This window comes from Solanum pennellii, chromosome 6, assembly GCF_001406875.1.
Source record: "Solanum pennellii chromosome 6, SPENNV200".
Lineage (NCBI taxonomy): Eukaryota > Viridiplantae > Streptophyta > Magnoliopsida > Solanales > Solanaceae > Solanum > Solanum pennellii.
The window spans coordinates 59,673,777-59,690,680 of record NC_028642.1 but is presented as its reverse complement, the minus strand read 5'-3'; the positions used below and the strand labels follow the sequence as shown (position 1 = coordinate 59,690,680).

The 16,904-nt window shown below is 34.7% G+C and overlaps 2 protein-coding genes across 8 annotated transcripts; both read right to left on the bottom strand.

Moving 5' to 3' along the window:
• Positions 1–170: 170 nt before the first annotated feature.
• Positions 171–5,720, bottom strand: LOC107021189. Its single transcript, XM_015221798.2, has 9 exons — positions 5,444–5,720; positions 4,941–4,992; positions 4,632–4,826; positions 3,195–3,376; positions 2,827–2,998; positions 2,553–2,752; positions 2,047–2,172; positions 1,813–1,934; positions 171–809 (listed from the first exon to the last, which is right to left on the bottom strand). The coding sequence occupies exons 1-9, from the start codon at positions 5,490–5,492 to the stop codon at positions 345–347; spliced, it is 1,563 nt and encodes a 520-aa protein (XP_015077284.1). The 5' UTR covers positions 5,493–5,720; the 3' UTR covers positions 171–344.
• Positions 5,721–6,430: 710 nt separating this feature from the next.
• On the bottom strand, positions 6,431–13,858 carry LOC107023747 (serine/threonine-protein kinase MHK). 7 transcript variants are annotated; one of them, XM_027917881.1, is made up of 19 exons: positions 13,684–13,853; positions 12,878–12,989; positions 12,262–12,664; positions 12,084–12,162; positions 11,390–11,458; positions 11,143–11,232; positions 10,817–10,955; positions 10,635–10,737; positions 10,481–10,533; positions 9,497–9,575; positions 9,161–9,269; positions 9,011–9,076; positions 8,846–8,914; positions 8,687–8,747; positions 8,509–8,613; positions 7,967–8,013; positions 7,803–7,845; positions 7,313–7,388; positions 6,431–6,854 (listed from the first exon to the last, which is right to left on the bottom strand). In XM_027917881.1, the coding sequence occupies exons 3-19, from the start codon at positions 12,267–12,269 to the stop codon at positions 6,725–6,727; spliced, it is 1,326 nt and encodes a 441-aa protein (XP_027773682.1). In that variant the 5' UTR covers positions 12,270–12,664; positions 12,878–12,989; positions 13,684–13,853; the 3' UTR covers positions 6,431–6,724. The 7 variants fall into 7 exon arrangements, with proteins under 7 accessions (XP_027773682.1, XP_027773683.1, XP_027773684.1 ...); XM_027917882.1 differs by having other exon boundaries at positions 12,262–12,632; XM_027917883.1 differs by having other exon boundaries at positions 12,878–12,986.
• Between the last annotated feature and the right edge of the window lie 3,046 nt (positions 13,859–16,904).

The window sequence follows — 16,904 nt, the reverse complement described above, 5'->3', positions numbered from 1 at the left end:
ATTAGTTTCCTTCTATGTGCATGTTAAGACGCAGACAAGCTTTTCTAGTTCTTCTATTTACTGCCCCGACGAATATAAGCCATATATGTATAATAATGCCACGCCACGACAAGTGTGCTTCTCATAGCGAGAGATTTGATGCTAAATAGTCACTTATGCAACAGCAACAGTAGTAAAACAGTTCAGTTCAACGCTTGTATGCAAAGAGTTCCTAAAGAGCTGTCACTCTTTTCCAAGAGAATTATTGCTGAAAATTGTTATATACAGGGAAAGTAAGACAGCTAATGCCGTTTATACAGAGAAAGAATGCATCAACCTCTATACATAGGAGCTCACCAATAAACTCAGTCAGACCATAAGTGTCGGATTGCACCCCAATCTAAGCTATCATCTGACTCGGGGACCTCAGGGTGAAGATTGCGAACAGAATCAACCTCACTTGCATGACAATCTAAGTTCTCATCTGATTGGTGGGCCTCAGGGTGAAGATCGCACACAGTATCAACCTCACTTGCACGACAATCTAAGTTTTCATCTGATTGGGGGGCCTCAGGGTGAAGATTGGGAACAGAATCAACCTCACTTGCATGACACTCTACTTCTACATGTGGTTGCATTGCCTCAGGCTGAAGATTGGGTGCAGAATCAACGGCATTTGCATGCCAATCTATGTCCATATGTGATTGTGAATAGGAAACTGAGGCAACTTTGGCTTTGAGAGTATTCTTGAACATCATCCCCATTCCGAAAAGTATTGCTAGAAACGCATATGCCAATAGAAGACGTACTGCAAGCATCTGCAAGGCCCCCTAAAAGCAAAAACAGTACTACATGATTTGAATTGCACAACAAGCAGTAATTTGAATTGAAGAGCACATGTAGGTAGATGCAGTGTATGGTAGATTTTACAAGCAGCACAAATCAATTATCGTCTCTAAAACAATGAATACATGCATTGTGTGCTATCTATACCTAAAATCAGTTGTGTGCGCAAATATATATCGATGAACTAGATATAGCAATATCATAATTGAATCTCAGTAAGGGTGTCAACAGGTTAGGTGGGTCGTGGGGGGCATTCATCTAAGTGGAAAAATTGAACAGCCCAAATCAATCATCCAGCAGGCTACATTGCTAACCACTACAGGATTTCACCAAACAATAGAGGAATAAACTATATCTCAATCCAGGCAAGTTGGGGGTCGTTAAATAGTGATGACTTGAATAAAGAAAGTTACAGCCAAATTCTTTCGTGTATAGTGGTTTTACTTTATTGCAGAGTGAACGATTTTTAGAAACTCAACTGTAAAGCTTACAGAGAAGAATAAAACTGTAGAAGCAATTTCTAGTTGGATGGCTTGACTGTGACTCACAATTCAACCCATTCTGACGCAAGTGAACTTTGAGTGATTGCTACATGACTCTTTATTTACTCAACCCATTTTAACTCGGCCTAAGTTTGATATCATCTGAACATGCAACACCCTAGATCCATAGAACTTAGAAGTAGCATAATAGGTAACTATTGCCAAGAGGCAAAGCGTACAAGTGAAAAATGACCAACATTAACGTCTCTGTAATTATGCATTACTGCTTCAACATTCAACTAAATTGATGGTCCCCAAAAGACACTAGGTAGAAGGTTGAAGTGTTGACTGAATACCCATTTGATCTGGGAGATGTCCATCAATGATCAAAGGAAGGTGCAGTAAAGCCGTTTTTACAGACAAATGAACTTTAAAGTCTCTAACAAAGACGTGAAACCGCCTAAAAATAAATCAACCATGTAATTTGCTCTAACAATAATCTTACCTTGCATCTATATGGGCTTTTGAAAGGTAGGTCTTTTTTGAAGGGTAGGTTTTTATCAGCACGCTCAAGACAATGGCGCAGCATGTTGAGTATAGTCAACCTAGTTGCAAAATCATCACTTTCTGAAAACACAAGACCAAAAGGAGAAAAATAGAACGGGGGTTCGGGGTGGTTAGAGTTTTGTTCAACTTAAACAAATTCATGTACTAGCAGGCTAACTTATCTTGATGTCACCTGGGATATCAAAAATTTGTTTCTTGGGATGAATACCCAGCAGCTGTCCCAAATGCATGCGGATGCGCGTACGATCCGAAAGTGAAAGTAAATCACCATGTGTGAGCACAACAATAGGTTTTTCATCTGAGATGGCGAGAATATGCAAATTAAAAGAGCTGTTTGTGATATGCTCCAACAACGAGAAAGAGGAAATGGGATGATAGATACTGAAATATGTTATAAACTTATTATCGATCAGACACTTGTTTTTGGATGGGCCAACACTTCACATGATTACTTCAACATTATTTTGTAAACCCACAATGAACTCCCCCATATTCTGATTGAGGTAGCTTCAATTAATATTAACCGTTATCTAATAGAACACAAGTACACTGTGTTCCTGTCTACATATTTTTCTAATACTAACAAAATGCATTTAATATTTAATCAACTACACTGCTCTCAAAAAGCCAAAAGACAGATTGAAGTGATAACAACATTACAATAAAGTGAATTAATACCTTTGAATGACAAGAGAGGGTAGTTGAAATTTGTAGCAACAGCTCGAGTTTGTTGCCTTTTTGTTTCATCATCGCTGTCCATCGATTGTAGAATTTGGACCGCACTGACAACAAATATGACACAATTAACCACATTGGTCTCACTGGCACAGTATCTGTTTTGGCGAACTTTAGACTTCGGATGTGCATCATCAGAATCCCTGTCAAAAGGAGCATTTCAGAGAGTCGGGATACCCTAAGTTTTTTCAAGGAAATTCAAAATAATCATATAAACCTGGTTATTAGCTTCCCATGACGAACCCCCTTTATCATCCAGCGGTCCACAATTTTCTTATTTTCATTCAAATCATCCGACAGACCACGTGTGTCATACAAACAGAAAGAACTTGAACCTTTTGGCATCGTGTACTCATGGAGAAAATATGTCCCATCTCCATCAGAAGAATCTGGTAACCCACAGATTTAGAACCATGAGGTTGTTATGACAAGTTAATTATCTGACAACTAATATTTAAAGAAAAAAACAATATGATTGCATTAGTATCTAGGACAAACAAAGGAAACACGATACACACATTCTTTCTGATTATCTTTTATCTTAGTTTCACTTTATTACATGAGAAAAGGAGAAAGAGAACATACACGATACTTGAGCTCTTTCTGGTGTAAAAGGATCATCATCAAACACTCTGGAGATCTTGTTTACAAGACTGCTTTTACCAGATCCTCTTGGACCAATCAACAAGAGTGTCGTCTTTTTTGGTATATTGTAATCACTCGCTTTCATGCCACCCACCTCCTCAATCCACGATCCAGGGGTGTAGCTGCAGGTGTTCATTTACCATGTACCTCAACAAATGCATAGTATTTACAGGTAACCCAAGACAAAGAACTTTAAACTTTATAATCTGCTATCGGAATCTAATGTGTACAATTGAGAAACTGAATAACTGCTGAGATGAAGTAAGATAAGGTTATGCAAAAATATAACTAGCTAACTAAGTTACAAATTATGCGAAAGAAATGGCAAATATTCTGTCACAGGGCACTAATCCACATTGCTGTCTCTGCTCTCCAGGTCAAGTGAATGAACATTAATTGCATAACAAGAAGAATTTGTATTTATCCTCTCAGATAAACTGGAATGGGATTAGCATTTCCACTGCCATGGTTAACTACAACATCGGTGTGTCTAAGCTGTGTTAAGCATCTCATGAGAATTTAAGCTGATGTAAACACCAGACCATTATACTTCTACAACATAAAAATATCTTGCACACTCTTTTTTAATAACTGAGAGATCAATTGTTTATAACTTTGAAATTCGGAGAATAATGGGTCCAGCCCAACACCTTACTCTTCTCCACTTAAATACTAGACTTGGTTTGCAGCAAGACTCAAGCTCGTGAAGCACCTACCCCACATCCCACATTAAACTAATTTTACCGTTGAACCAAATCCGAATTCCGGTTTAAAGCTAGCTCAGTTCTCCTATCCTAACTAGGGAATGAACTCCTTTGGAAATCTCCAGATTCCAGTCTTGCTTCAAAAATGGTTCTTCCCTTCCTTGCAGTGGAGGCTACCAAAGCACCTTTTTTTTCTTCCACACGTACGATAAACTTAATGCTCATATTCTCACTAGCATGGATCCCAAGAGGGTCTCTCAGAATTATGTTCCAGAATTTAGTTATTGTTCACTGTATGTATCATATTATGTTTGCTACTTTTCCCAAATCTCTACCTCAACCACTAAAAAGGATTTGGTTAACACTTAACATTTTGGACAAAGACTCTGGATTATTTTTCAACCTAGTCAAAAACTTAAATATGAGACTAGATGTTGTCATTTCCCATTTACTGGAGCTTAGCCAATTCTCCAGTAATAGAACCCAAAATGCAACATTTCATTATGACATTTTTGAAACAGTGGAAGAGGAATCAAACAAGGCCATGAATTACACTGCACCCACAAAATAATTAAGTTTGATAAATTTGAGGAGCATCGTAAAATTTGTGGAGTTACTTATCTCCCAGAGAAAAAGAACAACATAGAAAATGAATTACCATAAATAACTGTACCTCAAGATTTTATTTTTGGCTTCCTTCAAATGGTCCTTATGGAACTGCAGTTCCTCATAGCTCTCGAGGACATCCATATATACATTCCTTATCTGCTTTTCATTCATCTCATCAATTATATTTGAAGAAGCTGTAACGAATTCCTCCAAATCCACAGAACCATTCTCTACTTTTGTGCCAAAACGATCACTACCACTGCAGACATTCCAATTTCCAACCACTAATATAACAAACATGTACACATACAAACACAGAGCCTGTGCTGAGTCCCTGATTGTAGAAAAAACATGAACCAGTAACAGAAAATACCTGAGCGAGCTTAGCGGGTTATCAGGGAAGTTCTCATCAAAAGATGATTCTTCTGCAAGTATAAAAAAGTCAATCTTTTTTTTCAGCCTTGTCAGTGCATCAAGTCTAGATTTTTCAAGTAAGAAAAAAACTATGCAATAATCAATAACTGTTCGTCTCAAGTCCAGATTAGTCCAGTGAGTTATCTGATCAGATTTTCAAAACTAGTTTTACCAAACCGTCAACCTACTGCTACACCTCATTTTCTTTTTTACTGAATTCTGAACACAACTCAACTAATTTCACGAGATTTCTATCACCTCCTACAAATAACTCTGTCAGCTAGAACATATAGGGAGAAATCACCTACTATATTTTATCTCGGAATTTGAACCTGACACCTCCTGATTCTCGAAACACACCATACTTTCCAAACATAGATATCAAAATTATGCAAGAAATGTGAAAAAATCACCCCACCCCACAAAAAAAAAACAATATGGAAAGATTTTAATATATTGTACCAGTGGAATGGATGATAGGAGAATGAGGGGATGTAGTATCTCCACCCATAACTGTAAGCCTGCAAAACTCTATTAACTATTACTGTGATTTTGGGTTTTTCAAAATCCACTCTTCTAAAACCTTAGAAGAAAAGAGTGGACTTCAAGAAGCTGATGATGAAATATGCTAAGTTTACTTAGCCAACAAGAGTGGAAAAAGCAAAATCTAAGAAAAGGGTTTTAAATCAGAGTGGAGGTGTGTTTGTTGGAAGATTATCCGGGCTTCTGCCACGTCTTATCTGATTTAGCGGTGGTTGATTGGTTATTAGATTTCATTAATAAGGAGATTACGTTACAGTTTAGAAAAAATTAAGGAGGTTGGATATTTGGTTAAATAAATGAACGAAATTGGTCCCTTATATTTGAGGTACGTACAAATTAGTCTTTTAAGTATGATTTGATAGATTTTGGTTCTTTTGAGTTTGACAAAAATGAGCATTTTTAATCTCCTGTAAATGTTTTTTATATCTTAAATTTTACGATAATCGTGAACAAAAATGCTTTGACATAAAACACCAAAAAAGTCCCACTACATCCTAGAGTCTGCAACTTTAAAGATTGTAGTAGACACATAAAAAGTAAACTAAACATATCAGTAATTTCATATTAAAAAAAAAGTTGTATTGCACACTAGAAATAGACCAAGAATAGCAGAAAACAAAAATCAAACCTCCAAACGTGAGTTCCCACCATAAATTTTGATCCTCGTTAAATCTGATAGATATAATTTGTTATATATCCGTCGTAGATCAAAAGTGTGAACAAACTTAAAAGTGTTGACAACTTTGAGTTTGAACTATTAATTTCCAAATTACAAATTCAAAATTTCATTGTCCCTACCTCCAAGAACTACTACCAAGGAAATTGTTCATTGAACTTTTCAAGAAGTGATGTTCTTCAAGAGTAGCTATCATATCTTTTTTGGACCCAAAAGGCCAGGCAATCAACTAACAAAGGAAAAAAAAACTAAAATAAAGAACTAGAGTTGTATCTTTCTCCACGTTTGTTATGGTTTAATAATTACAACAGTCATCTTCTATACGATTGTTCCCGCAAGGACACCAACTACACCGCCTAAAAGGGGTGTGGGTTGCTCTACATCTTTAGAAGAGAATCTTCTGAAAATTATGGAAAAAAATCTAGTAAATAGACTTTAACTGTGCTGACTACTACATATACAGATTACAACTAAATACTAGTATAATTGCTTATTTAATCGAACTAGAGAGTTGAATCAGGAGCTCAAAGGCAACGTCCTTGCTGAAAGGAGGATGACATAGCCAGAAAAGGGCGCTCCAAGAAGTTAGTCTGCAGAGATGTCATGCCAAAACTAGTTGATTGTGGAGCTCCAATAGTTGACTGTGGAATCGTGCTGCAGACAAAAATAAAGGGACAACTTCAGTTTCATGTTTCCTACAGGCAGCTTCAATTAATTGTTCCATGCAGATAATATTTCTGATCAATAGAGAAAGACCAACCCTTGCATTCCCCGATACTGACATGCAAGTTGTAATACAATTGGGTCTTATCGGGAAAGGAAATGTATCTGATGCTGTCTGTTTAGCAAAGGTAGTGGAGAGTTGGGAAGACTAAGATTTTTGTTCAATCACTAATATGAGAAATGATATTGAACAGAAATTTGTTAAGGAAACTGGGTAGCAAGATGATTCCATTTCTGTTCTCCGTAGGGGTAATACATCACTCAACAACCCACCAAAACTGGGTAGAGGGATGATTCCATTTCTCTTCTCAACAGGGGAATACATGACTCAAAAACCCACCAAAACTTATGCCATTAACAGAAAGAAAATTCGATAAATGGATACTGACCTGAATGATAATGACAATGAGGAGTCCACCGGAGTAGATATCTGGTGGTGATCAGTAGGAAACAATGACCAGAAAACTGAAAAGAAGAGATCAACACAGCCATGACATCTCTAAGTAAAATAGTATAGAAGGGTGAAAATTTCAACCAACTACATCAAATACCCAGAATGAACCATAATGTGCGGACAAATCTTTCAGCATTCTAGGTTTCATTCAAGAGTCTTAAACATAAGGCAGTTATACTATTATAGAACTACACACCCATAAGAAAAAGAAAAAAGAAGGTTGTATAAAATTGCAGAATGGTTAACAAAACTGTTAAGTCCCGGTGTCCCACATTGGTGGGATGAGGAAAATTTGGACTCCTTGTATGGATTTGGACAATCCTCCCCATATAAGCTATCTTTTGGGTTGAGTTAGGCCCAAGATTCATTTCTTCACAACAACAATATATTATATATTACACTAGGAAGAAAAGTATATGAGCTACCTGAGTGTTGTGAGTGATCTTGGAAACCAGGGCAGAACATATCCTGCCAATGTTGTTAAAAACCTTTTAGAAAAATTTATCAAAATCAGGAGTCTTATGGGAAGAAATCCCTGAAAACAGTGACCCGAGTAGTAAAATAAAATTGAAAAAATTAAGACACTTACCGTTCCTGCACCTTGACTTTTACTTGCCATCTTTGCAGGAAATAAATCTACATGATGAGGTTTATGGTAAATTGTTTTAGGAAGTTGCAACTGGAAAAGAGAGCATACAACGATAAAACAAAAACTTGAAAAATCAAGGCAAGACATAAACTAAGCAAGGATGTCAGTCCTCGTGCTCTTAAAGAATGATACTATCACAAAGATGGTTTTTGCTTTAAGGTTGTTCTATATGATATAAGAGCCAGGTATAATGTCTTCAGAAATAATGTTTCCCTGGGCAAATTTGAGACGTTCTTAAACTAGGATTACTACCATATCAAGAATATATATTTCCCTTTTTAGAGCGGACAAAAGCGGTGTAGGTATTGCTTCTAAGAAACAAGATAGAAGAAGACACAATGAGTCAATGACAAAGATGTCAGTTATTACAAAAGCCAGAATATACATGAACAAATCATAATTGTTGCAACAAATTGAGACATAGACAGTGGGATGTTATACAGAAATAAACCTGAAATAATTAAAGTCTTGAAAGTTCATACCTAGACAAGAGGGTGTTGGGTTCACAGCCAAAGTCAAACCAAGATAGCAGTCATCTTTTTCTGTCCCAAAATCCCACAGGTTCAACTCAAGATTAGGCTCAGGTCCTGCACAACAGGATAGCTTCATGAACTAAAAGTGGATAGTGACAGATGCTAAAAGTATCTTACGAGTTCTTACCAACACTACTTAAATTCATCTGAAGTGGATCCTCTAGAGGACGAGGAATTGACATATCAACCTATTCATTAGCAAGTGGCAGGTTATTTTAATCTCCATGGAAGGATGCCAATAACAGTAAAATTTGAAGCAAACGGCAAATAATATAAAACGGCTTACATGAAAAAATGGGTGCTGTAAGCATTGGTCAGCAGTTGGTCTTCTCAATGGGTCCCACGAGCAGAGTTGCTATGTCATAAAGGGAGGGATAGATCAGTAAAGAACCACTTCGTATTTCGTGCATAGAATATGCCAGCAATGTAAAGAAGCAGCTAGTAGGAATACCTTGATCAAGTCGATAGCTTCCAAGCTAGCATTTGGAATGACATCAGACAGATTGGCTGGTGTAATCTATCGGGAACAAAAAGAAGAAGAAAAAATACATGATCAAAAGAAACTGGCGGGAAATTAGCAAGAAGTTCATCCTGGACTTACATCAAAACAACTTATATCAAACAACCGTGAAGCACTTCTCAGTTCTGGGAAGTTAGTCCAATCTGGCGGTCCAAGAACACAGCATATCTTATACAACTGATCAATTTCACTGGACAAAGAAAAAGGTAGATTACTCTTTAAGGAAATAGTTCTCCAAATGATACGAATCAAGTTCCAATTTCCCATAGTATTTGAACAATATGATCCTTCAAGCTCTTGGAACTAACTACATCACCTAATTGTCGGTTACATTTGAGGTCAAAACAGTCTAGGCTCCAAAAAATAAAGAAGCTAGGACATCATTTTTGTGCAAGACAATATGGGATATGAAATCACCTTTCACCGGGGAATATTGGGCAAAGAGTGAAAAGCTCAGCTAGTACCGCACCAACTGCCCACATATCTGTGTACAGACCTTATTATCATGAGTCAAGAAAAAGATCAATTAACCAACAAAAACAAACATGAAATGTTATCCAAACGTCCTTTCCACACATTGAACAATTTCTATGTAAGGCCGTCAAACTTAAGAATGTTTGAGAACTTCAAAAGAAGAGTAGTTCAAAGAGATGTATGTTTTTGGACAGATCATAGAAGGACCATTAAAATTCCAAAACAAAGCAATCTAAAAAAATACAAGGAAAAGAGATTGAAAATACCCAAGCATGTGAAGTAGTGAATAGACATAAGATAAGTTCAAGAATTGAAAAGGGAGCAGAGTCACTGGTCAACAATGTTCTAGAAAACTGACCCAAGTTTTTTTGTACATTCATCTAATATCATGCTAGACAAACATGGAAAAAAAGCTGAGGAAATTCTTAGTTTCTACAAGGAGAACACCAGCAAATGTCTCATATTCCAGTTCTACTATTGAATCAAGCCAGCATTTTAAAGTCAAGGCTTTGATGGGCCTATGTTAGGCATGGTGAACTTGGTCCACAGGATTTCCTGGCACTCTCCTATTTTCTTTTACACAACATTGAACCCATTGAAGGTTATATTACCTTGAAAGAGCCATGGCAGGTCACACAACGTCCTTACCATCAAAATCAACAGAAAACATTTAAAGAAAAGACAGATTATACACCATAAAATATCAACAGACACGAAATATGCTGCTGCGCAATGTACTTAGATTTACAAGTATATAAGGACAAGCAACAAACTAGCTGCAATAGCCCTCAAGATTCAAGAACAAAATTCAGGATGCTAGCTTGAGTTTCTAAACATATTGAAACCTATTGGTGTCAAATGAAAAAATGATCTAGTGTGCCACACAAGAAGCTTCTGAAATTGCAAGAATGTACTGACAGTGCATACCGATAGCAGGTGTGTATGATGAAGATTGCAACAAAACTTCTGGTGCTCGGTACCTTTTAAAGACATTAGAACATCCTTACATCAGAGCCCAGAGGCAAAAATTTTACAAGCACTTGGGTACGAAGGATGCACCAAACTAAAGAAGACAACTCACCAACGAGTTGAAACATAGTCAGTGAAAGGAGGTGATGAAGACACTTCACGAGCCAACCCAAAGTCAGCAATTTTAATTACATCATTCGTCACCAGTAAATTCTCTGAGCCAGAACAAGTGTCACTTTAGTTTACCACTTTCATAAATAAAGATAGTAAATAGACCACATGACATTTCAATACCAGGTTTTAAGTCCCGATGAAAGTAACCATTTTTATGCATATTGGCAAGTCCTTGCAACACCTGAGACATCAATCCTCGAATCTCTTCCTCTAGGAAAGGTCTTTGCCGATCTTTCATTAGTTGGTACAAGTTACATTCCTAGACAATTAATAAGGAGACAGTTTAGAGGTTCACGTTGACATAGAATTTCGATATTCTGAAACTAAACACACTAATTGCCAAAGTTACATAAATGTACATTATGTTATCAGAACGAAAGATTCTGCAGCACAGACAATGAGAAAGGTGCAACACAAAAATCTAGAGAAGAGTCTTAAACTGATACCATGTACTCAAGTATGAAGAAAAGCTCATTGTTTTCCCTGACAATCTCTTTCAGTTTGATGATGTTTGGATGATTCAATTTACGGAGGGACTGCGCAGAGAAAGATTGAAAAGCTTAGCTTGCACAAAGAATGTATAAATATGTACAAGAAATTCTTTTCTAACACAATAGTTTTTCTGAATAGATATGTTTAAATACTCAACTTCAGATCATCAATATGAGACCAAATAAGAGGAAACCTACACACCTTTATTTCACGTAGATTAATGCATTCTTCCCAAAAATAGAACTTCCTCTTCATTTTCTTTACTGCAACCTACAATACATGAAACAAAACTATAAGGTACAATCTTTGAGAGGAATCAACATCCTGTGAGATGTACGAGCGCAGAGAAACAATCAACATAAGTCTCTCCGTCAACTCCCTCCAAGGGGAACAAAAAAAAGTGAAAAGGTCAAATTTTAATATTCTTCATTTTCCGAAATAGCATAGGCATGATTAAAACTAAGCTGATGACTTGACTATAAGTGGAATGGAACTTTAAAATGGCTCTCACAAATTAATATGTATGGTAAAGGCCCCTTCTGGTTAGGCAGACTCTACCTGAGATTTGGCACATGTTAGTACTGCCGTGTGAAAGATGCATCAATAACTTGCCATTACAAAGAAAACCAAGGAGCAAATCCAAGCATTACCATGTTCTGGTACTTACATGTAATAACTATAGGATTTTATTAATTTAGACGTGCAACTCTTCAAACATGCACAGATCAATATCTTTTTTGGTGCTGTCAGACGCAAACTTCCTACTCAAGTCTCAGATTTTGCAAATATGATTATGGTACGTCTCCTTATATCAACTAATAAATGAGGAAAATCTGAAAAAACATGTGTGGATAAATAAAACATAATAAATACATAAACTAAGACGATCACTTACAATTTCAGATGTTTCGGTATTAATGGCCTTATATACATTACCACATGTTCCATCTCCAAGCTCCTTCAATATTCTATATCTGGAATTATAACGTCCCACATAACAAAGTACAAAACGATTGGGTCATCAAAACGAAAACCACCTCTTAATATCCAAATAGGGTGTGAACATAAATTACCTTTCCATTTTAAGATTACAATGACTGGCGGACCAACACTTTTTCAATGGACCTCTAACCTCCTGATAGAGGTTTCTACACTGTAGAAACAGTGATCTTCACGTGATTGTTGACATATATCACTTTTTATGTGCAGCATACGAAACGGTAAATGGTAAAAATTCCACCTCTCATCACAAAAGAAATTGAAAATCAATTGAAAGACTATCAACATGCTTAAATGCAGCCTTCACGAGCTGCAATCAGTAGTTATCATCTAAAAGGCAGCCACTGGTTTCTGTCGAATATTTGCTATATATTGGATAGAGTAAGCCAACAAAATATCAAACCATGAACATGCCTCTTTTCCATGAGCTTCAGTTATGTTTTCTCTGTCAAGAAGTTACACAGAAGTCAGAGACACCTGTAGAACATGAATAACGCATGCTACCTTCAGTGCTTTAAAGGATTCAAGAATAAGGATTAAAAATACAAACCAAAAAAACCATAAAAAGCAGAATATGTGTCGAACAATCACAGAGAGAAAGGAGAGACAAGATGAGATAAAAAAGATGCTACAAAAATAGTGAATAGCATATGCAGGCTGCTATTCTGTTGAAGAGTTCTATTGTCTTACCTAGCCCACCGAGATCTATTCCAGTATTCTAAACACTACAGGGATCGCTTTCTTTAGGATCTTTGGCACATCAGGCGAGCCATAACTGCTCTGATCAGCTCATCCATGCCTACTATTATGATGATATAGAATCGGGACATTAAAGACAGGAATCACCTCTTGGATTTAGCAATATACATGAACATATGTAGCAATTAGCTTCTCCTTTTCTTGTCCTAACAATGATTTCTATATGACATCAACAGCTAATAGTAAACTGATTCAGCTTCAATTATTTTGAGAGGTCTCTGGTTTTATTTTCTCCACAATTGTGCCGACTGTCAACAAACAGAAGTGCTCAAAGGAGAATTACAAATTAAAAACAATCCATGGTAATTCATAAATTAGGTACATAAACACACATCAATGAAGATGATCAAACCTTAAAACTCCTCGTGAAAAACATGAAATAAGCAAAATATTAAAAAAAAAAAAAACATGAAGAGCTTAATATTTATAGTAGATAAAATCAAACAGCAATTTTGAACCAAAAAAAAATGAACAGATTCAGATTTTCCAGTAACACTTATAGTGCCAATTCAAATCAACACCGAAAACAGTCAAGTCATTTCATATTATAAACAAAAAGAAACAGCTAAAAATGAAGAAAATTGAATTTGAAGCTACAGAAGAATAATGCAATTGAAATTATTCATGATTTTCCGATCAACACATCAGAAGTAAATTCTCCGGCCACTAGAAAAACGCATAATAAGCACGATATAATAGAAAAAACATACAATTAAAAAAGAAAAAATCAAACTCACCGCTTAATGCTGGAGAAACAGTGAAACTTCAAACATTTAGAGAGAGAAAGATCGAGATAAAGGAAGTTTTCTAGAGAGAAGATAATTGTTCCGATCGATAATGTAACAGCAAAATCATCATAAGAAGAAGCGTTGTAGAAGAAACCAAAATATATTTTGGAAACATATAAAAAAGTAATTAAAATATTAAAATAGTTTTTTTTAAGATAAACAAGAGAAATTTTAAAACAAAAATCAAAAGAAAAAAATAAAATTAAAAAATGGAAAAGATGCTTGGTGGTGGGGAAAAGGAGTGGTCCTCTTTCAAGTAAGTTTACATAAAAGCCCTTTTGCCTATTTGTTATTTTCAAACTTATCCATTGTCGGTTATTTTGTGACAACTTTGCCCTATAATTGTTCGTAAAATTACGAACCTCTGCCATTTTGTGAATAGGTACTGATTGTAATTCTCATGAAAAGTAGGGATTTAATGGTATTTGACATTTCATCAAACCACGCGATTTCGGATGAAAGAACTAGTCTTCTCATGGAATTTGACTTGGGCTTGAAGCTTGGGCTCGCGGAAATGAGTATAATTAGTTTATAATAAATATAAATTATCTAAATCATATAGTGTAAAATTTAAATAATATTTTATTTCTATTTTTTTTTATTTATAAAAATTTCTTCAAAATTAGTGCTATCCAGATACATAGAAAATAATTCAGATTCATTAATTTCAATACATTAAAACAAAATCAGTTACACTTTTAAAGGAAAGAGAGTCAATTTTGAATTCGAGTTCCACAAATCAAGATAATCAATTTGCTGTCAGTCATTCTCAAATGGTAACAACTTCAATTAATTCAAAATTTAAATTTTAATCTCTCAATTCTCTTCCAAATCCTCCTAGCTTCAAACAATTCAACAAATCCTTCCAGAATCAACAAAATCAAAATTCATTTTTTTCTCTCTATTCATCGTCTCGTGTTCATTCAAATTAGATCCAAATTTGTCCAAAATTTGATAAGATACATAATGAATAGTTGTTGAAAAATAAATTCTTTTGTGAATCTCAAATACAACATTGCAGTGGATCGATGAGATGAGAAAAACATAAAAATCTGATATATAGTAGAAGGAAATCACAAGAAAATGTTGATTCCGCTACTTAGCATACTCTTCATCTTATCTCGATCGTGGCACCACAGTAAGAGATGGTAAAAGAAGTTACTGACCACTTCAATTGCTATTTCAAAATACATTAGTTGATTGATATATCATAAATTTGTTCTTCTCATCCTTTCTAAAAAAAATCTCATTTTTTTAATCAAACTTGTCGATAAATTGTATTGATACAACATGAACATGTCCATCCTGTTGAGACATTCTGAAACCTGAGAAAGTGAGATGAGGTATGAATGATACAAAAGCTATGAAATTATGGTTGGTCAAAAAATTAATTTGTGAATCTCAAATCAACTATTGCATTTGATTAAAGATAGATGAGTTGAGGAAAAGCTGGCGATCTGATACATCGTTTGAGGTGAAGAAATAAGAGTATGAATTTTCAATGTATCCGTTATGGATTGATACAACCAATAGAAAGGCAGAAGAGATGCATAACTTTGATGAATCATTCATACCTTTTATAATGTTGTGTAATCGTTTTCTGAATTTTGTTTCTGAGATGGATAGATGTATCAATACATTACTATTTATGTATCTCGTTTAAATTGATAAGTGTTGTATTTTTATCAGATACATTAAATAAGTAATTGTTGTCCATAAGATGTAAGGTTCGAGATTGATACATTACTTTGTGGTAGTTGCTAAGATACAATTAGTAGAAATTCAAATTTACGTATCATATAGAAAATTGTATATTTGTTCATGCAATAATAGAATGTTGTATATCCGGTACATTATATCATGTATCAAATATATGATTTAGTAGATGTAATACTGTGTTCCATAAAATTGTGTCTCTAACACACAATTGTGCAGCTGTGTTTGATAAAAAAAATTGTATTTGATATTAGTACTGTTTAAAAGACAGAATGTGGTGTACATAAATTATTATGTTGTGTATTAAATACACGATTTAATATATGTATTAATGCGTTCCATTTTTATTGTATCAGATGCATAGCTGCAAGACCTTCATATTTTGCCTCGAACTAATCAAACTTTTGATAATAACATTTGTGTATCACCGTTTATGAATCTGATACATAATTGTGTGACACTTAATGTATCAATTTATCATGTACTGTGTACATATACATATCCTTCTAAATTTAAATAAGATAGAAGATACATAGCAACACCTAGATACATGATAAATGATACATTTGGTAGAAATTTTATATCAAGTATCAAAACTAATAAAGTTTATGCATCAAAATTAATTTTCAATGCAATACACTGTGTATGGTAAATTATAATGTATCATAGTGTTAAAACAAAGACATTATACATTAATTAAGAAACAAAATTGACTAGATACATTAAAAATATAGTTAATGTATCCCAAACTGTAACCGTAAAATAGTTTTAGTAATTTGAACACAATACATTGTACATAATGAAATTATAATGTATTATAATGTTGAAGCGAAGACATTATACATTAATTTAAGAAACAAAACAACTTGATACATTAAAAATCTGATCTCATATATATCAGAAAAAGATGAACAATAAAAAAGCGGACAAAAAATCAACAATCTGATCTATTTTGACTTCTCCTTCTCAGCTATTACTTTAGAATACAAATATACATCAACTTTTCCCTACATTTACTTTAGAAAACGAAGGTACATTCTCCTTCTCAACATTCACTCTTGTATCTTTTTTTACTATTAACATAGACGTCACCTATGAATATCGATCCAAAATCCTTACCAAAGCCACCAGTAGATTGACTTTTTGCCTTTTTAAGCATTTTTTTCAAAATCTATTTAGATGACGAAGATGCATCCTTCTTTGACTAGCTGAGTAATATCAACACTAAAAGAATGGTCATGTCCATATGCATCAAGAAATAAAGACTAAAAGCAATAAAATTGAAGAAGACGACTTTGAAGGAAACACAGTATATCAATTGAGTAGTTTGAATTTAATTGATCGGAGAGAGAATCCTTTTGGAAATAAAATTGATATGAAAATTCTAACTGATAAGATTGTAGATAATCCTTTTGAAAATAAAATTGATATGAAAATTGTAACTGATAAAATTG